Source organism: Sinocyclocheilus rhinocerous, unplaced genomic scaffold (assembly GCF_001515625.1).
Source record: "Sinocyclocheilus rhinocerous isolate Xijiao unplaced genomic scaffold, SAMN03320098_v1.1 scaffold926, whole genome shotgun sequence".
Lineage (NCBI taxonomy): Eukaryota > Metazoa > Chordata > Actinopteri > Cypriniformes > Cyprinidae > Sinocyclocheilus > Sinocyclocheilus rhinocerous.
The window spans coordinates 410,867-433,502 of NW_015648536.1; the positions used below are offsets into that span (position 1 = coordinate 410,867).

Here is a 22,636-nt window from a genome sequence, read left to right on the forward strand (position 1 = left end):
CCCTTTTTTTCTTGCGAATCGATGTCATTGTAAATTCATGTCATTGTAGTGTTCAAAAGTACCACAGTTAATGTAAATATTAGGAACAGTTCTGTTATATACTGATATATTTCGCTATTGCTTTTCAGCTGACTGAGAAGTGTTTGCCTTGATTTTCACTTGCAGTCTCTGAAGCTTTTAATCACATTACTGAGTGCATAATTCTAAAAAGTAAGATCTAATCAATTCTTACCACTTTATGAGCACTTTTCACTAATAATCATGCTGTTCATCTCCAGTTCATTCCAAGGAGTAAGTAACCAAGGGGCGGAGCGTAGCAAAGGGTCAATTAGGACAAAAAAAGCAGATAGGGAGAGAAAAAAGAATAATCAACAGAAGACGAAAAAAATACCTAGTACAAAAATTCTCTGCACATCACATTTTTTCCCCTCCAGATCTATTCTTCAGAGCACACAAAATCAGGACAGGCATTCAGAGCTTTCACCACCACGCAGGTGTGTTTCCAGGCACACCTTGAAAAGTCATTTAATATTGTTCTTTTGTATTTGCCTGTGTAGCTACAGGGTGTTGATATTGGCAACTGACATTGTTCATTTTCATTTCACAGGCTGGATCATTGCTCTAACTGACCGTGAAGCCACCGAGGCATTTTCAATAGTATAATCCCTGCCCTCTGTGTTTTTGTTCAGTCTCAGCCAGTTTAGAGATTTTGAAGGTGCTTGCAGAGAAAATATGCTGTGAAGTCTGCAGTAATCTCCCACCTGCAGATAAAGCACTGAAGAAACAACACGTGCTCAGGTATCATTTGAGCCGGGTGGGCCATCTTTAGAGACTCGGGGGATTAAGAGGGGTACTTTCGCTGATATTCCTATTCCTATTACAGTCGGGTTGTTGTTAGCAAGACGATAGACCAGGGGTGGCGAACTCCGGTCCTGGAGAGCCGCAGTCCTGCAGAGCTCAGCTCCAACCCTAATTAAAACTCACCTGCCTATAGCTTCCTAGTTACCCTTCAGGCCTTGATTAGCTTGTTCAGGTGTGTTTGATTAGGGTTGAAGCAAAACTCTGCAGGGCTGCGGCTCTCCAGGACCGACGTTCGCCACCCCTGCGATAGACCAATATAAGCGGTCATATTCAATATATTCAGTGTTCCACTGCATCATATGTCCATTAATGTAAGCTTTTAAAATGTCTTCAGTGATTGCAGGATCAATCAATCAGGCTCTCATTTAAGCCAGCACAAAGCAATATGTAATTTACATCACTTTGGTAAGAAAGCATTTCCAAAAAAAAATCAATGTAAATGTTCCTCTAATCATAATTATGAACCTCATGAATAGAATGTGACAAGAATGAAAGATGAAGGATCGTTCGAAATTAAAGACGCTTAGCGTGTGTGTACTCAAGCAGCTAAAACACACACTCAAGGTAATCCTCAAGATTTACACTGGGGGGAGGACTGAAGAGGATTCGTCAAACTATTACATCTCCACAAAAATAGTGGCATTCGGTCTCCTTGACTCTTGTGCTTTTGCGCTCTCATTCTTGTAGGTTGTTACTAGAGTAAAAGCTGGAGGTCTCCGACACGGTTTTGGAGATACTGCGAGATGACGAGCCATTGGAGGTGAGCTCCCTGGAGGGGCTGTGAACTGCTGGCCTCTTGGCGGCCCCTCTGATGACCTTCTGGCCATCTTCACACGGCTGCATCACGCAGGACACAGTGGTCTCCATTCGACTGGCCCTGTACAAACTGGTCTGGGTTTGACGGTACCGGGTGGACTTGAGCTCTAGACCCTCGTAGGATCCCTCAGGGACGCACGGACAGCAGCGGAATGCTTGCTTAAATCCGGCACGGAACCTGAGGAGACATTTAGAAATGTAAGAGACGAATAGTCACATGACGATGATGCGTTTAAAGTTGAAAATTGACTAGAAGATATTAAAGCTTTGTTGTCTTTCAAAGGTTTTTGTGATGGATTTTCAGTGTCTGAGTGAGGCGGTAAAACCAGGTACATTAGAGAATAATACATCACAGCTTTGGACTGCATTTTATGGCACAAAAAGATGGATCATTTTGAACAATAATGATATTATAGCGAATATTACAGGAACTCTGGAAAGAGCTAGACGTGCATGTGTGTATGTGTGTGCGCATCAATTACTGTGTTTTCACTCCAGGTGAAATTACCTGTCATTGAGGCAGCAGTAGATAATGGGGTTGTACATAGTAGAGCTCATTGCCAGCCACATGATAGTCAGATAGACCTGCTGAATGAAGGGATGCTCAAACAGGTGCGGGTAGAACTGGTGAATCAGGAAATAGACGTGATAGGGGAGCCAGCAAACAGCGAACGTACATACCACCACAATCATCATCTTCACCACCTGAGGGTCGGGCAAGAAGAGAACATTTCTATAAATACATATTCTGTCCTTCAAGCTGATTTCCTGGGCTTTGCATGCTGCCCACATTGCAGAATGCTGACAATCGAAATGTTCCCTAATAATTTTCTTGACAACTTTTAGGTGGTTCAATGGTCTTAATTTACCACCAGCAAGCAGCATGCAAACATGTCATTAAAAATCACATTAAAACAATGGCAATAGTAACTGAAATCTTTTGTGTGATGCTGCATTCATGTTTCTTCAGCATATGTCCAAAATGGTACTTGTATATAAACAAAATACTGAGTGCACCTTCAAATAGCACCTTATTTTTCAGCTAATGCATCTTATTTTTCACTACGTTGACTTTCTTATTTTATCATTGTTGCTCTACCATAGAAAAAGCTGCCTTTGGACTGCTGTCAATAAGCTGCACCTGTCCCGACTACTCCAGGTCTGTGAAAGGTAGGTCTAGGCTGCCTTAAACTACTCTTGTTCTACAACGCTAGAGATTCCTGATCCTGAAATGGGCCTGAAATCAGCATGAAAACCACAGTGACACACTCTGCCAGAAGCCAGAGCATGTAGTATCAAATCACTCAGTCACCAGCAGACTGTCAGAGGCTCTTTGATGTTTATGAAGCTCAAACAGAAGACGGGGACATACAGGCGCTCAGAGGTAGTATGTCACATTGTGTCATCATAAGTACCCTTACGAAAAAGAAGTTTATTCAAGTGTGCTATTAGTATACTTCTTTTAAACTAAAAATAGGAAAGTATACTTTTAGAACGATGGTTGCTTAAAAAATAGATTAAGATATTTTGTGTGAGGAAGAAAAGGAGGAAGGTGAGGAATAAAATGCTATAGCAATGATATGTAAAGTAGATATTGGAGAGGAAACATATCTTGACTTCATATCCTTCAAGTGTGGTGAATGAGGCACACACACATACACACAGAGAATACAGATGAAAGAAGCAGACGGACCTTCTCACTGCGGGTGAGTTTCATAGTGATTATTTCATGCGGCCTTGTCTGACCCTCCTCCCCTTGCGTGTGAACTCTGTCTGCTTTGTTAGCTCAGAGTTCAGAGTCTGACCTGGACTGTGTGTAGGCAAATGTCACAGGCTTAAAGGATAGAGGAAAGAGGAGCAAGAGGATGATGTGATGAAGACCTTGCGTTTGGCGGTCAGCTGCTCTTGATAACGGTCAGATGAATCTCCTGGGATCTCACTGGCCCACAGAGTCAAACCCATCACCAGGTAAGCACAGCCCATCACCAGGAGAGGGAGGAAGTAAATCAGCACTGCTACACACACAAAATACCTTCAAAAGGATAGATAGAAAGAAAGAAAGAAATATTTTTATATTAATACAATTGTAACTAATGTCTAGATAATAATTACATTTGCATGCAATTTCAGCATTCTTATTCACTAACACCTGAAATCCTGTTTGCTGTTTTAATTTTCTGGTTTTCATGGAATGGGCAAAACCAACAGGAAAGTCCACACTAATTTGATCTATTTAAAGAAATTTGTAGTAATTTTAATATGCAAATATGTACCATCCATCCTATTGATTTTATTTATCGGTTTAATTGAACTCTCATTCTTATATAGCCCTCATGAATGTTAAATAGCCCAGTTTTAAAGTAATCTTAAACCATCCATTCATGTTGTAATTGATATTCATGAGACAAACCAATTTCAGATTGCGTTATGTGACTGCGCTCCTATAAAAATCAATTTTTCTCCAAAATGAACAAACTGGCGATGTTCTCTAAGAGCAGGCAGTAAACACTGCAGGAAATGCCCTGAGGGCCAGACTGAGAGATGCTCGTATCAGGAATGCCACCTGCCAATCTGAAGACAACACAAGAGACGAGTTCTCTGAAATATTGTTGCTTTCAGTGATTCCCTCCATGAGGGAGTTGAAAAACGAGGCCATGATTAATTATACTTCCATTGTTTCATATTCCTTAGTGACACAGGTGGAATGCTGTCATCAGGAGACTTGGACTTGGCCCCATTCATCCGCCCCCTTCCTACGCTAACAGCTTCTCCATGGATGATGTCAATGAATGTGTCCAGGAAAGATGATTGAACCAGGTACGGCATCAAAGAACTCTGATGAGGCAGTTTAGTCACCTCTTGCTGACCACAGCTTATACCTCGCTCACCATTTCACTAGCAATTAAGTGCAATCAGGAAAACAGGTGTCGAGAGAAGGAAAAGAGAAGGCGAGAGACTGAGAAAGAAAGCTTAACATTTCTTTTTCTAGTTTCAGATTATGATGTTACTTTAAAGAGGTAATGGTGTTCTTTCGTCCCTGCACTAAGAAATATACTGGTCAACGGTTTGGAATAATTAAGATCTTTTCAAATGTTGTTGAAAGAAGTCTCTAATGCTTACCAAGGCTGCATTTATTTGATCAAAATAGAGTAAAACCAGCAACATGATAAAATATTATTACAATTTAAAATAGCTGTTTTCTATTTGAATATATTTTTAAATGTAATTTTATTCTTGTGATGGCAAAGCTGAATCTTCAGCAGCCATCCAGTATTCAGTGTCACATGATCCTTCAGAAATTATTCTAATATGCCGATTTACAGTTGTTATTTTTTTGTGGAAATACTTTTGTGGAAACCGTGATAGACTGCCATTAATTATTCCAAACTTTTGACTGGCAAAGTGTGTAAAATATATTTAATGAGGAAGAAATGAATGAGTGCACTTTTAAATAGGTGAGGAAATGAGAAAACACGCAGTGCTGAATCTCAAAAATCAAGTGTTTGAATCTCAGTTGTAATTGATTAAAAAAGGGTGACAATAAAATCACTTATTTCAGGAGACCACTATTGACAGTTAGGTTTTTTTTCTTATTGCATCTTGATGGTAAATTGTTGACAATTTTGTTTTAAGAATTGAAAGGGATAGTTCATTCAAAAATGTCATTAGTTACTGTTATTCTCATCTTGTTCCAAACTTATATGACTTTCTTTCTTCTGTGGAGCACAAAAGTAGATATTTTGAAAAATAGTCTCTGTGTTTTTTATATAAACAATGACAGCGGGGTCTAATGTTATTTTGGACACCACTGACTTTTGAAATACAGTTGAAATATTCATCAAACTGCTGTATAATCTTTATGAGAGAGTCAGGTAAAAGAGAATTTTCCTTTTTGATGTACTTCGAATTCCTTTAACTATACAGATTTCATCCATTTATTTCTTAATATTAAACGCTAATGTAAAATATCCAAGCAAACATAAAACTTAATATTGCAGCTCTACATACAGGGCCATACAACTGCAGCACTTCTGCACAGAACATCAGTTTATGAATAGTGCAAAGGTTTGGCTGATGAATATCAATTACGTAATGTGGATGGATGGTTTAAGATTACCTAACAACATAAAAAAGGAGATAATTAATATGATAAAACTCAGGTTGTGCCAAATAGTGATACCACAACCTAACCATCTTGTCCCGGCCCAATCTAAAACTCATTCTGACGCCACGTACGCACTTTCGTGCATTCCAGTACATTTAGACTAGCAAAGTAAAATTCCAGAGAGAAAGTGATTTTTCATCTGTGGATGTGGAAATTTCATCAACATTACTGAGAAGTTCCTGTATGACATATTGTAGTAGTTAAGTGGCGAATTGCGGTCTTAATTCATTGAGTATATTAGAATGCCATATGTCAGAACAACCCGTCAATTCACAGTCACAGGTAATGAAGAGATGCAGCAGTATGCCAGCTAGACTGATTGCTTTCAGCGTCAAAGCCAAGACTTTCTACTTGCACTATGACAAATCATCTGACAGAACTGTGTTGAAAAAAAAGGCTGCCAGTTAGAAGTGATGGCTCAGTATCAAACTTCCAATTTGGTTTACACCTTTCCGATTTGGAGTGTCTGTGTTTACCATGAGCAAACAGTGTGAGGAACTGTCATGCGGCAGTAACTCACTAATGATATCTAAAATACAAGTTCCAGCAGCAGCACATTTTGGTAAATGGAGCATAAAGAACATCACGATATGTCTGTTATCAGCTTCCTTCCCACACAAAAAGAAAAATGAGAGTAATTAATGAAACATGCTAACAGAATGTATGCTTTTTGAACGCCTCGCAGATAGGACTAATGAATTAATACCCAAGGTAGAACACCTTTATGGATTTTGTCATCCAAAAAAAAACAGCAATCAGCTATTAGTGAGGACATTTGTAATAGAGGGAGAAATTGGCAGTTATTTAATTTGAATCAAGACCAAGAATTGGTAAAAGTATGCAATGAAACTACCAGATGGAACCCTAATTATAAAGCAAATAAAGGTTGTTTTTTTCCTCATTCTCACCTCTGTATATCCTCTAGCTTCTTCCCTGGATCTCTGAGTCTGAGGCAAACATTTGCAAAAACAATCTTTGAATTTGTTCTTTCAGGATTTGGACACGTCAGTCAAGTATCGGAATAACAGGAAGGGAGAGAGACTGGAACATCTGATATGGTTTACATGTGTCGGACAGGGTGATTATGCCTTATTTAGCATTACTTCACATCATATCGCTACCACCAAATGTTTGACCAATTATGGAAATGCCTAAATTGCAAAAATGTTGTGGCCAGTGGTATAGCTAAGGGTTGAGAAATCTTTAAGTATAAATAAGTACAAGTGTAAGGAAATACTCAACGTTATTTTCTTTGGTATGTAGTTTGTTGAATTGTGCAATGTGTATTTGTTCTCCTTAAATGCTATTTTTATGTTAGAAAAAGTATTTAAAATAATGGTAAACAATAAATAAGAATAATGCAAATTAATGAGTTAATAAGAGTAATTTGAGAGTAATAAAATGTAGATGAATGAAAATGTATTTATTTTGGTGTAATTTGTGTTCTAGGCAAAACTGTTTTATGAATTGTATTCATGTTTGTAGGGTGAAAACGAAATGCAAAATCTACACTATTTTCATATATTATCAATCAAAAGATTTCTATTTCACATAAATGCTGTTCTTTTAAACTTTCTATTCATCAAAGAATCTTGAAAAAATGTAGCATGGCGCATTCAATTGATCAAAAGTAACAAAGACGTTTATAATGTTACATACAGTATTATATTTATAATGTTTTCTGTCTCGTAAACATGGGTATTTCTCATTTGAAAAGCATACAATTATTATTGACATGTTTTTTATTTGACCCCTTTTTTGTACACTGGCCCCTCTGCAGATCTCTTCTTTTTAAATTTCTATGACAGCTACCGGATGTGTCTTTTGTCATTGTCTTCACACACCTCATTAGAACTAATAATTCATATTAGCTCATATTTGTGGAGCATTTTTTCTCTGTAATCTCTGGTAAAAAAAAAAAAAAAAAAGCTAGCTGCACTGCAAGTTCTTCTGGTTGAGTCTCATGGCAATTTGCCGAAATCAGTGCCGCACGGAGCGCACCCTGTCAGAATCCAGATTGAGCAGAGCTCAATTTCCCCCTTTTCTCACAAGAGCTGAGAAGAAAAGAGAGAGACGGAGGGGGAGAGAGAGAGATGAAGCCTGCAGCAAGCCTGTGGGTCACCCAAAATGACATCTGAGTTTCAGGCTAGGCAAACTGAAACAGACTGGCCATATGCTGTTACTGAGCTGTCAGTTTTTAGGTAGGGATGGCGGAGAATGTGGTATCTGTGAACCACCATCAAACAGAGCCAAAGATCACGATGAAAGGGTCAGAACAGTGGTGGGGTGCTGAGATAAACATCATGCATCTCTGCACTTTTTGTAGTCACGCTGAATTCAATTCTTAGAAAGTTTTTTTTTTTGAGGAAAGATAATGTGGTATATAGCTACTTTAGCTGGACTGCCTGATGTACCATGTAAGTATATTCATAAGTCAGTGTGTTTACAAATGCTTCTATATAAGTGCGATTTTGCAGTATCAAGTTTGGCTGTTTATTTTGAGGATGAATAGGGAAATGGGGGTAAGATGATATGCAGTATGATGCTGGCCTCCAGTTAAAGTATGTGATTCGATCTCTTTAAAATCTTGGTTGTATCTCCTTGGCCCCTATAAAAAAGTAATATATTTAAAATACATTTATTTCTACTAAGTATAGTTCAAATCTATTAACATATTTACTGACATATTGCTCAAGACTTACTGGTATAAAAAAATTATAATTCAACTTTATTTGGAGTACTACTTGTGCACAATGCACATTTCTTAATATTAAGCCTAAAATGTGTTTTAATGTCACTACTGATGAGGAATAAATGATCTTTGAATAATATCGGTCTTTAAATGCAAAGTGTACCTAAAGTATACTTGCAATAGTTCCACTTTAACACAATCAAATACTTAAGTATATCTTTAGTTTATCACTACTTCTGCACAATTAAAGTGCATTAAGTACAAGTTGTTTAGCAGACTATACAAGTTTAGTATACCAAAAATACAATTGCACGGTATTGTTATTAAGTACATAAATATGTAAATGTATTTGTAGTGTACTTAGCATGAAAGAAATGTATTTCAAATATATTTTAGTATATTTATTTTTCACTAGAGACATAGATCAAATTGAGACTTCTGCTTTAAGCGACAATTTATTGAATTATCTAGTCAATATTCTATTCTATTCAATATTCTATTGAACACACACACAAAAAAAGATAATGTGTTTTTTGCACAAATTAAAGTCAGCGGGGTTGGACTGAAGAAAGAAAATCATGCAGATTTGGAGTAAAAGACTCCATTTCATTCATAAAAGAATCCTCATTTTTAGGTGAACTATCCCTTTAAATGAAACATAACTATAAAGTCTTTCTCTAAACAAAGAGGTCTGAATGTCTATTTGAGAACTGAATTCTATATGTAAACGTGTGTGAATGTTATTCAAGTAGCATACAGGTCATTTTTCAGCACTTGAGCATAAGCATGAGCTCATGTCAGGTATGTCGCATGTGAGCTTTCATAACACACCGGACTATTTATACTCTGGCATGTGTCTCCAGTCTATTATACCAGCCAGCACGGCAAAGCCATGAATAAGAGCTAGACAGTATGTTGTGCAACATTTCAAACCCAGTTCATGTGCTATAAAACAGACCTGGTGTCATTGCTAATCAGACTCATCTATTATGTTAACGCGAGACAGGTCTCATCTCGGTTTGGCGCACTTAACCCATCTGTACAAGTCATTACAGCTTCATTATTAAAAATATTAAGTGCTACATCCATTCAGACATGGACGGTGTGATTGTTATGCATGCTGTCCGTTGCTGACGGGATGACAATGACACTCATAAGTGGATTTACAAAAGAGCATTTAAGGGGATTTTTCCTTTCATTGAGTGAATTTGTTATTTACAATCTGTGCTAAGAGTATCACACAGGCTACGCACAGACTGGGTTTATTTCTGTGTGTGAAATTAGTGTGAAGCTCTGAAGAAGATTTAGAGATGAGCTAAACTAAAATATCTCATTGTCTCAAGACAAACAAGATGACTGCCGTTTTATGAGTCTAATCTTTAAGCTGGTGTTGATGAACAGCTCACCGCTTACAGTGCTGAAGACAGTTTGGCTTCCTGCTGAGCGCATCCATTCTCGTGTGGATCTAAAGATGCTTGTGCTCAGTTTTTACTTCCTGCATGTTTGTCAGAATCGAGATGCTGTTAGATGTTACTGGAGTACAGTGCACTGCAAACAGTGAGACATTTTCTGAAGAAGGCACACCGATTAGATTTACTACTAATGGTTTTATGCTTATTTGCTCTAATTAAGGGTAAGTATATCAAATTATATATTAAATGTTCATAAATGATTAATAATAATTTAAAGACTCCAGTTTGTCAGCCTGAGGAGGTAGGCTAGATGAGTTCTATTTCCACCCAGAAAAGTTATTTTTCCACATTTACTGAGTCTTCCTGACCAGTGTTGCCCTCATCTTGCTCAATGGAGCTTGTAAAACACTGTTCTCTTTCTTTTCTTTTCTTTTTTTTCTGCAAAGTGAAATGAATATAAGCTATTAAATGCTTTTTACCCCAATGGCAAAAGGTTTTTTCTTGTTAATGCGTAAATCTGACAAAGATGAGATGAGGTAAGAAAAATAAACTTACTACAACATATATTCCCTGAAAACAGATCCTAGATGATGTTTACATCTGGTTTTAAGATGGGTTTTCAGTGATCCGACCACAAGTGGTCAGTCGAGACGCATTAATGCTTCCACCAGGTATTAACACGCATTCCAAATATGACTACTTGTGTTTGAATTTTGTCGAGACACTCCTCTTATTTCAGCACACTCGACAATACATCACTTTTGCAGAGCACCGAGAGCTGTGCACAAATACGTCTGATTCACACTCCACTGTTTCCGCGTCCAAAGGCTCTATATCGGATCCCAAAAGAAAGCAACAAATGATGCTAATATACACTTACGGTGCACTGTAGTACAACTGAAATTCATGATCCTAACTGTTATCTCAATACTAAAATCTTAAATGCCCAGATAGACCATAACCCATGTGTTTTCACACATCATAACGAAGTCTGAATCGCTTGTGTGATGGGCGAGTGGTTGCGAATAGGCTTCCCTGCGATCTGAGGCACATTTGGGACAAATGAGTGTTTATACTAATGCCAGGTGTAAACGTCTGATCTTATTGCTTCTCAAGTAAATTTGTATTATTTTAAGGATATTTTTAGTGTAAAATGAGACAACGATAGAGATTAAGATGAATTAATTAATGCTTCTTGCAGAAAAGTGTGAATTATAAAGAAATATATTGTTCAGTAGATAATGCATGTGTTAGCTTCCATACCCCCTGGTAGGAACACCAGCAAAAAGGTTTTATATCACAGCTCAAGTGTGGTGTGAAAGACACGGTAATGGAAGAGGGGAGTTTGGGGTAAATGTGAAATGAGTTTTAGTGAGTAAGAGAGAGACGGTGGGGTGCTTAAGGGAACATCTCCTTTACTCCTTTACTAACTAACAGAGAAGGACTCGCACTTCTCACTCACAGCATTAAAGACAGACAGAAAGAGGAATATAACAAGTACACCAGAAAGCTATACGAAACAGAATGTGACTATATAACAGCAGTGATATATGTAATAAAGAAGAAGAATCTTGTTGAGCAGAAGTTTTGATTTAGGTTAAGTGTGTGCAAGTGTGTTAATAAGTAATATTACAGCACTGGAATTTGTTATTGTTTTGCTAAGTGCTCACTGTAGTTGTTTATTAATAAGCGACGGCAGCAATGCTCTCTCCAGCACACAGTTCTCAGACACATGTTTCTATTTCGATAATAAGTCAAAATAGTTTTTGGAAATTTCCAATTTTAAAGATTTACATTTGTGTTTCAACTTGCAAAGGAGCAAATGCTGCACAATAGATGCCTGATATCCGGATGAGTGCATCGCATACACTATTAATGGAAACAGTTCACTGTTTAGCCAAGTTATTTGTGCAAAATCGGATTTCACGAGTTAAGCGGTTTTGTGACATCACAACTGGCATATATGTGCACCCCTCCCCCACAGCTGTCCTCACCGTGTTTCAAAACAAAGTACCGACCATGAAAACTCTTTGCAGATTGATCTCGGCTTCTAATGGGCTCGGTGTTTGATGTCTTTGTGCACCATTTTCACAGCACTTGACATTAGACCTCAGCACTTCAGTTTAAAGTCGATCTGCATACAAGCCAACTTTTTGAGAGTATATAACCACAGTACGGAGGAGTAATAATCATTAGCGTCTGCTCTTGTAAAGTCATTGCATTTACCCTTGGGCGAGATTTCCAATTATGTTTGCTTTAATAGTCTTGCACTCTTGTCTTCTCTCTCTTAGGACCATGACTTTCCTGTGTTTACTGTTTTCTTTGTAATGAAGCTCGTCTCTGTTGTTACATAAGCAAACATGTAGGGAAAAAGCAGCGCTGATTTTTGATTACTCCAAAATTAGACAGTAATAAAGGTAATGTTTCCAGCAATATCCGGAAACGTTGGTGAAATTTGATCTGGAAAAGGAATTCTCTGCACCTGCAGCCGTAAATCTACATTTAAATACATTTCTGAAGCAAATATTCAACCTAAACATTTTCCAATATCAGCAATTGGTGGCATGGGGCAATAAGCATGCAGATGAGTTAAAAGTGAGATGTTTACATCGTTTTGAAGTCGAGGACAGTGTACTCAGGCCAATCGATGTAGCAGACCACCCTGCCGGGCAGCTGGTCTGTGTCGGAAAAGTAGTATTGGGGGAAGGCCAGCAGAAGAGCCAGCACCCAGATGACCCCGATGACCACCTTCGTCTGAGTTGCAGACATCCTCTGCTGCAGGGGATGAATGATGGCCATATATCTGTGGAAGAAACAGACAGATGTGCTGAAAGCTCCACATCTGTTGTATACTGAGGTGCTTACTGCTTACATCTTTTTCTTTAAGCTTATTTTCAAGATGTGCAAAAACAATAAAAATGAAATCTAATTCTTCAAAACTGAACAAATACATTTAATATTAAAACATTTAAAGGAATAGTATAATGCAAATTAGCTGAAATTTTACTCACCCTCAGGCCAACAAAGATGCAGATGAGTTTGTTTATTCATAGTAGCAGATTTGGAGAAATTGATCATTACATCACTTGCTCACCAATGGATCCTCTGCAGTGAATGGGTGCCGTCAGAATGAGAGTCCAAACAGCTGATAAAAATATCATAATAATCCAAAAGCAATCCACACAAACTCCAGTCTATCAATTGATGTCTTGTGAAGTGAAATGCTGCGTGTTTGTAAGACACATTCTTCATTAAGACATTTAACTTTAAACTATTTTTTCCAGCTCAAATACAAGTCCTTGGTCCATAATATTTCTTTCTCCATTGAAAAAGTCGTCTTGCTGAATCGGGAGAGAAATATGCACAGATCAATACTGTTTACAAGCAAAAACAGTCCAAAACCATTCTAAACAAATATGTTGGTGGATTTTGATGTGAGAGATAACAACAGAGGATGGACTTTTTCCCTGGATGAAGCATTATTATTTATTATGGACTCGTAAACACGCAACTTTTTACTTCTCAAGATGTTCATTGATGGACTGGAGTGGTGTGAATTACTTGTGGATTATTGTGATGTTTTTTATCAGATGTTTGGAATCTCATTCTGATGGTACCCATTCACTACAGAGGATCCTTTGGTGAGCAAGTGATGTAATGCTAAAATTCTCTTAATCTGTTCAAATGAAGATACAAAGTCATCTACATATTGGATTGCCTGATGGTGAGAAAATTTGCTGGAAATTTGGATGTTTGGGTGAACTATTTTCTTAATGCACATTTGTGGTTCAAATATTGTGTGCACTAAATGTTTTCATTCTGGTTAAGGAAAATGTATTTTATGTAATCAAATAAATTAAAGTCTGAAATGCATTCGGTAATTTGATGTTAATTGAGTTCTTTTAAGTCTTAATTATAAGTCTCATTAAATACCATTTATTACATAAGAAAATTTTTTTTTTTTTTTTTTTTTTTGCAGTATAGTGCCATACCCTATATTTGACTTATATATTTTCTATATATATTTGACTATATTTAATCCGGAGCTGGTTTTATTCTGGGTTAGAGATCGCAAACCCAAACTGGACCAATCAGCTATGAGCAAAGTGAAATCTGATTTCTCAGACAAAGAGAAACTCTTCAAAGAGAAAAGAGTGTATTCACTTTCCTTAGAAAACCTTGGTGGTGTAAATGAAGACAAACTGTCTGCTTGCAGATTTCTCTCTCAGAACATTCTATTTAAACCACTTATTTTCCCGCTGTGATCTTCATTGATACTTTGCAGCTCGGGTTGTGCTTGAAAGCATGAGATATTGTCCTGCTCTGCACTCTCAACAAGTTAAGCTGTCAATACATCAGTGACTTCATCACACACACACACACACACACACACACACACACACACACACACACACACTCTCTCTCTCTCTCTCTCCAGCACACAACGATCTCAGTGTTATCTAAGATAAATCCTCTTAAATCATTTGCTCCAATATGGAGCTGTATCATTATAAAATGGAATGAAAATGCCAGAAGAGTAAATCCCACACACACAGTTTACAAACCTATTGAGCGCCTACAATAGTGGATTTGTACGGTTTTTAGATTTGGGTTTGTGCTTTAGTAACAACAAGCTAGTGTATCATTGTGATAATATGAGCTTTGCAGTAATAAAGAAGATCAGTTCCAGTTATCGATTATATGGACAGTGAATATACACTTGTGGCAGGATTTATTTAACTTATTCATTTGGAGCTGGGAGAAAACTTGCAGAACTTAATGTACCACTTTCAGATAGTATTCAAAGCCAGGCTATGTCAGCATTTTATCTGAAGAGTAAAACATTTCCTCCTGATTATTTTCTTGTTTCCTTTGTATTCCACTGTAACAGTATGAAAAAAGACAACATACACTGCGCATTTGTGGTCTGCTCTCCCAATTTAATATCCAATGAATAATTCACTGGAATGTTCTAAGAACCTCCCAAAATCCTCCAAAAGTCCAGGTTTATTTTCACACGGATGCTTTAAAATGTAATTGTTGTTGCATATAACCTTGTTGGTTAGCACACTGACATACAGCGCAACTGTGCCTCCAGCTGACCAGTGTTCAAATCTCGACCCAGGGTCCTTTGTCGATTCTGCCCCCCCCCAAAAAACCACTTTCCTGTCAATCTCCACTGTCCTGTCATCTAAAAGCACAAAAAGAAAAAGAAAAAATTAAAAATATATAATGTAATTGTCTCCGATCCCTACACGCAGTGTTCACTGGAATGTTTCTAAAGCAGGTAAATACAATATTTTCTGTCTGTCAAAATGATAAAAAATACTTTGAAATATCACTAAACGTTCCAGTTAATGAACATCTTTGATTAAGGCAACTGTATGTTACATGATACAGACGCATATTACTACAGTGATATCTAAAACACCTGTGATATTGAAAGAATCAAGCTTTCGGGGTTATTCATGGTCTGATGATAGTAATTCATTAATGCTTTTAAACTAAAAAACCTAGTTTTTGAAAATGCTTTTTGTTGCATTCATAGAACAAACTTTTGGTTGATTGTTTACAGTTTATTCGAAGTTACCAGTTACTCCCTTGAGTAAACGACGATGAGTAAAGACCAATCAGGGACTGTTTTACTGGATTGGACTAATCAGTCAGTTTGACAAATCTTGCATTGACCATTCACCATAGAATAGGCCTAGCACACAACTGGAAGATGAGTGCTCATCCAGGATCGTATTACTTCAATTCAATTCAATTCAAGTTTATATAGCGCTTTTCACAATGCAAATCATTGCAAAGCAGATTTACAGAAGATTAAAGTTTCTACATTATATTTAGTAGTAGCTTATCAAGTTGATGTCCATATGGCAGAAATGTACAGTAGAATCACGCAGTTAGCTAAGGACATGTATCAAAAAGACAGTGACCACTATTAACAGCAATGATTATATGTTGCAATCAATCTATAGAAAAATTTGGTAGTTTTGTGTGTTGTTTCAGGGTTGGCATCATCTGATGTCCTCTGAAGTCCTTCTTTTACTTATTCTTTAAATTTTTACACATGCAAGTAGTTCTTAAGTTCATGTGTTCAGGCAATTATTGTCATGTATGCGGGATTCTTCTTTCCCACAAAGAAACAATTTTGTCTCATGTGAATGGGTGGACCCTTATGTTTGTTTAACCATGGAAAAAAGTCCCAACAAAACATACCGAGTGAGCTTAAATGACCAAGTGAATTGAGCATAATAAAATTAAGTTGTGACAGTGGTCAAGAATTGTTGCTTCGGCTGATTTTAACAAAGAAATTTGCATTTTTTTTATTCTGTATTATATCTTTAAAAAATTATTATAAATGTATATAATATTTTTTTCTAGAAGAAAAAGACTAGTCAAATGTGCAGATAGACTGGGATCAAGAACAGCCATACCCCCAAAACACAAATCATGTATGTGATAATCGTTAAGAGTAAACAGCAGCTAAATTAGCTTCTGATTCTCATCCCTATGGTCTCATCTGACTACATAATCTGGTTTACTATAATAACTCCAGGCATGGCAGTAATGGTGTTTTTTGTGACACCCTCCCTACAAGCTAATGTTAAGCGGAGCTCTAAGGTTGACTGGTTCACTTCTATTTCTTTATTAGAAAAATGACTCTGTATCTCCTTCTAAGCGACTACTGGCCTCTCTCAGTGACTTCATTAAAAAGTCTCCTTATGGTTTGTGCAGAGAGTTTTAATGAACAAACCTTTTTAACTTGTTAGGCTATTGTACTTTTATTTCCTTCTCCTGATTTTTAATTAGTCTCTAACTTCCTGGAAAGCTCTAGTCTTAATATTCACAACTGTCCTTTAGATTCACAACCTGAATAATGATCCATTTATTTTAATAAATCATAGGTTCAGGCCAATTGTTAGGCAGTTGTGTCCTTGTTAAGACAATTGTTTTTCCTCTGTGTAAATTTAGAGCCGTTGCATGGACTGAATATTTATGCATATGGAATATTTCTTCCTTTTTTCTTTGTCTTCTCTTCTCTATTTTTTTTTTGGTAAGTGACATTGAAATAAAAATTCTGTCACCATTTACTCACCCTTATTTTGTTCAAACCCCATATGACTGACTTTCTTCTTTGGAACACAAAAAAGTCAGTATGAATACAAATCTTTCCCCTTTCACTTTTATTATATAGAAAAGCATGTGCAGAATATTGCCTGCTATTTTCTATATAATAAAAGTGAAAGCAGAAAGATTAGCTCCAACATGACAAAAAGCATTATATTGCAACTTCTGAAGCAATATGACAGCTTTGAGTGAAGAACATTGTATTTATAGCTATTCACTGAAAATCTTCCACTGTAGCAAATATTGTACCACTGTGACAGCAATGATGTTTGGTTTTGTTACATGCAAAAATGAATGGTATCTGGCAATTAATAGTTTTAATGCACCATTTGTGCAGTCCATATGACTTGTGAAATAGATTTTTAGAGCAGAGGGGAACATTGATCATCTTTTATTGATGTTTTATAGTGTATTCGTCATTTTGAAGTTTGACAGATCAATCCCCATTTTTTCATTATTTCTGTTCATACGGGTTTAGAAAAATAAGGTTGAGTACATTATCATAAAATGTTCAGTTTAGAGGAAACTATTGCTTTGAATTTCCTTGGAATTCAGTGCCTCAAAGTATAAAAGCAAAACATCAAAGAGAACAAAACGTCAATCTGACATTTGCAATTCAGTAAAATTAGAGAACTTCCACTCCACTGATAATAAGGAAAACCTTACAACTAAACCACCAGCAGGCACACACACACACACACACACACACACAAGCTTATAAGTGATGGGCAATCAGCGTTTTTCCCCATGAATTTGTTTTCAGCCTCTCTAGTCATGCTCAGTTAAAGTGGTGTCCTGAAGGACAACATGATTACATACAGTGCCAGAAAAGATGAGTGAGTAATGAGGAACTGACAGTAGACTCACGGCAGAGTCTCCAGCAGGTAAAGAGGTCAGACGCGGCACAGACATACATTCGAGCACATCTGTTTGACATAAGTGGAGCTCAGAGCAACAGATCATCGGTCTGAACAGCGGCAGGGCTAAATCAATAACGGCAACATGCTAGAGGGAGCAGAGACGGACAGTGCGGTTACACAATGTGATGCTTGCAGTGCTTTTCTTTCAAATTTAGCTTCTGTCTGGTAATTTGATTAGGAATCTTATTCCTGCCACACATGACAGTTTGAACCTCTGAGCCATGTGTTGTTTCACCAGCACGCAAATGCTCTTTAGCATGCCGTCACAGCTCGACTTTGAGGAGTCTGTGCTTGTCAGCACCTTTACATGTTTTAAATGCAAGAAATAAAATAAGGAAGTAAAAACAGCTGAGATGAGTGAGAATGTGAGATGTTATATTTGGACAGAGAGGCAATCGTCTATTGCTACTAAAGCATGTAACACAATTATGTCACACACTGCAGCTCAACCTAAGTGATCTGTCTGCACAGAGGTGACAGCCTTGCTGCTGTTTGTGAATGTACACCCGTCTGCATGTGTTAACAAAGCAACTATGACTCAACCAGAGCAACAGAGCTGAAATCTGGGCAGGAAAAACACATCAGTCAAAGTGCCTAGGAGAGTTTGTACTGGAATAATTACTTACAACTGGGTTTTATTGGATAATTTTATACTCTTATGCACAGTAAGGCAAAATAAAGAGCAATATCCATCAAAATAAATAATAAATATACAATTTGATTTAAATATAAATAATGTCAAAAATATATAATAAATATAAATACGTAGCAACTGATCTTTTTTCATATTGTGACATACATCCTAGTTAAATGGATTATTGAAAAGAAAAAATGAGTTTGGTTCTATCCAGTTGTTGATTGGATGGAGGCAAATCTCAACATGAGCTTGCAGTCAATTACAAGAAAGGAGGGGGTTTAAGTAGACTATATGATTGGAGAAGTATGTTGTTTCACCGGAAGATCTAGCTATGCTATTTTAATTCAAAAATAAATAAATAAAGTGAAACATAAAATGCATGGATGATTTGTTCACAGTATTATAAATACCATGCATTAAGAAAATAGATATAGGGTGCTTTTTTTTTTATACTGACATTAAAGGTTTCATCTAAAACAATTTAAGGTTGGTCAGAAACCAAGCATTCTGAAAATGCTAATTAAATGTTATTACTACATTACATCTTTAGGGCATAATTCAATTTTCAATCCTCCTATTGCCCATTAGTTGATAGCAATCAAATCACTGCCTGACAGAAATCACTTAAAACTGGCAGAAGATAAAACATGCTAAAATTCTACTGAAACATTCTACTCCCAAAACTACTCGGAGTGCTTAATGAAAAGCTCTAGGCTCTGTAAATGTCTTCTCTACAAGAAAAATCAAGGCATTTGCTCTGAGTTATTTGTTTGTAAATACCATGATTAATTTGCTGTGTATGCTTCATGTTTAGCTAGAATGTAATCTTGGCTTGCTTTTTTTCTTTTTTTTTTTTTAAAGAATCTTCCTAAGATAAATAACCATCAAGTATTTCCTCTATAAGGACCTGAACACACACAGTGTAGTCTTCCCCTGACGCCAGCCCTCCATCTCCCCCACGGGTCACTCAGGTAATAGAATTGTAAAGAAGTTCATGTTTCTGCATGTAGATAGATGAAAGCAGGCAGTTTTCTGAGTATTAGCTGTGCTGTGTCAAAAGGTTGGAAAAATGACATCTTAGAATTAGAACAGGGTGATGAAAGGTCAGACATTACCTGAAATCTAGCCCCTCTTGTGAATAATCTCTCATGCTACACATGGTAATTGAATGAAGAAACAAGGCAGACACAGCACTCTTACAATGACCTCATCACCACTCAAACACACACACACTAAAGAAATTAACATTTCTAAATGATGACTATGGAAGGTTATGAGTGGGATTATTATCTATCATATGATGTCACAGATAAATCATATAAAACATACTGTTATTTAATAAAACATACTGGCAAAAAATGTATAGCCTGAATGCACTGTAAGTCGCTTTGGATGAAAGCATCTGCTAAATGCATAAATTAATTAATGAATTAATTAATTAATGACATCTGTCAGCTCTGATAATTCCTAATATGGACCTGAAAAGATCTACAACATTATACTTGTTTTTGGATTGTAAAGGCAGTTACTAATCCTTACACAATTATTAGTAACAATAACTAGCATTACTAACTATGCACAACTATAGAAACCACATTTCTGTCAACAGGTAAAATGTCCCCTACATTATTTTTTTTAAATCTCAAACAAAATCACTTTTTTTTTTTTTTTGACATTTCATGTGAATGTCAACATGTGTAATATTTAACCAGTCAAATAGTTTTGAGGTTAATTACATTTACATTTAGTCATTTAGCAGACGCTTTTATCCAAAGCGACTTACAAAGGAAGACAATAGAAGCAATCAAAACCAACAAAAGAGCAATAATATGCAAGTGCTATGTCAAGTCTCTGTTAGCCTAACGCTAACATACATATAATAAAAAGAAAACAAGTAGATAGAATAGAATACGAATAGAGAGTGCAAGTGTTAGAGGGCCAAGTGTTTTGTTTTGTTTTCTAAAAAAATAATAATAATTAGAGGGTCAAATAAAGATGGAAGAGATGTGTATTTAGTTGTTTCTTGAAGATGGCTAAGGACTCAGCTGCTCGGATTGAGTTGGGCAGGTCATTCCACCGGGAGGGAACAGTTAATGTAAAAGTCTGTGAAAGTGATTTTGTGGAATAAAAAATATTGTTTTTATTTTGAAGTGAAACGATAAAATTAGTCCCTTTTGGGGTAAGAAATAGCTTCTTTGAATAATTTTACATTTTGTGCTACTGCAACTAATTAGCATTTTTTGTTCTTTTCATTTTCTTTTAATAGTACATTAGCTGACGCATCATCATGGTAAACTTATATCTAAATACGTTACATTTTAAAAGTAAATGCACACTGTTTTAAGGGGATCATCTTCCCCCATTTTACCCTACCATAGTTACAGCTACTGCTGCAGTATAAAACCATACGAAATTAATATGGAAATTACTAAGCAGTAAAAGAAGCACCAGGAAAGCAGAATCTTTTCTGTTTTTGACCATAAGGGTGGCCAATACCAAACACTAGTAATTTTCTACAGTCGGAAGGAAACTATCATGGCCATTTTTTGTAAGGGGCTTCTTAAAGAACGAAACGAACTAATCAATTAAATGTTGTGCACTTTTATACTTCACATACTTTTTTTAACAACAAAACATGCAAAGAAACCCAAAGTTTCCTCTCGCGCGCTGCTGAGATCCGCGCGTTTGGCGCATGCACAGTGTGAATGGAAACGAATGAACTTACCTGTCGAGTGCAATCGCGGTCATTGAATATATAGAAGCGAAGACGGCGGCTATGGGAAAGAAGTTGTGGAATCTGCAGTAATAGAGTCCGAAATACCATTCATTGTGCACGGAGTAGACAAAGTTTATAACGGTGTTGAATGCGGACATTGACGCTTCAGCGAATGCCAAGTTCACGAGGAAATAGTTCGTCACGGTTCTCATGCGTTTGTGCGCCAAAATGATCCATATCACCGTGATATTGCCCACCACGGAGACGATGACAATTGTGCTGTAAGCCACGGCCCAGAGCACTATTCTCCAAACCGGTTGCACAAACTGGTTCCAGTATATCTCGGTTTCATTCTGTCCAGTGGAGTTGGTTGTCCAGTTACTTTGGAAGTCAGTGGACGTGATGAGCGAATCCATTACTATTAGGAAAAAAAAATATTTGGTTAAATGTGATTAAAATATTTAAATAAATACGTTTTTTTTTTTTTTTTGGCTGGATGTTTTTTTTTGGCTGGATGTCTTATTAATGTTCAATTGACCATGTCTCCTTTTGAGAAAAAAAAGTCTAATGATTGAATTTCATGACGCAAAAAGAGTTCAGATTCGTATCCCTCAGTTGTATTCAATGATAAGGAAAGAATGAGCCCTGTGATTTTTCCAAAGAAGACAAGACAACAGATCGCAACGCTGTGCTCCTTCACTTTTCCTCATCACGAAACCAATTTTAGCTCTCGGTTACACGCACCTCTCTCCTCTGAGCGTCACTGCCAATTGCGCAGCGCGTGCCAAATGAGAAGTCGCGCGCACACACGAGCGGATGCTGTGAACAGGCGCTTCTTAGAGGAAAACGAAGGGACTCGTCCTTTCAACTGCAGTTCTGTTTTTTGTTTAGTACGAAATATGAGTAGGTAATCTGCATATTCAGATTCAGAACGCGCCAGGTGTGCCACGCAGGTCGGAAGATGATGTTTGGCGGCGCGTGTCATTGGAAATCAGTTGCATTCTTTTGATTGGGCTATGAAATATGATTAATTCACAGCGCACCTTGTATATTCAAGTTGGAAGATACTGCGTGGTTCTTTCAGGTTGGACAGAATATGCTAATATGAGACTTCAAGTTTGATAACGATGTCAATTATTTGGTATGACGCTTTTTGCAAGTTCCTTTTCACATTAAACCACTTACTTACTTATCCCAACTCATTTCAATTTGACACAAGTAATTCAGTAAAAGCTCACGGTCCCCACCTGGTGGTTCTGTCTCAGTTCGCGTTAAATTTGAGC

The 22,636-nt window shown here is 37.0% G+C and overlaps 1 protein-coding gene across 1 annotated transcript; it reads right to left on the minus strand.

The window, feature by feature from the left end:
- Window positions 1–1,451: 1,451 nt before the first annotated feature.
- On the minus strand, window positions 1,452–22,068 carry LOC107709848 (substance-P receptor-like). Its single transcript, XM_016514495.1, has 5 exons — window positions 21,363–22,068; window positions 12,555–12,749; window positions 3,559–3,709; window positions 2,186–2,382; window positions 1,452–1,855 (listed from the first exon to the last, which is right to left on the minus strand). The coding sequence occupies exons 1-5, from the start codon at window positions 21,767–21,769 to the stop codon at window positions 1,537–1,539; spliced, it is 1,269 nt and encodes a 422-aa protein (XP_016369981.1). The 5' UTR covers window positions 21,770–22,068; the 3' UTR covers window positions 1,452–1,536.
- Window positions 22,069–22,636: the final 568 nt, after the last annotated feature.

Bases quoted from the DNA above. Each gene is read 5' to 3' on its own strand.
- LOC107709848 (XM_016514495.1), bottom strand. From the start codon at position 21,769: ATGGATTCGCTCATCACGTCCACTGACTTCCAAAGTAACTGGACAACC. The intron at 3,710-12,554 runs GTAAACATCTCA...ATCCTTTTGAAG, and splicing joins GTCCTCGACTTCAAAACGAT to GTATTTTGTGTGTGTAGCAG. The intron at 2,383-3,558 runs GTCTTCATCACA...CCCGACCCTCAG, and splicing joins AGCTGACCGCCAAACGCAAG to GTGGTGAAGATGATGATTGT.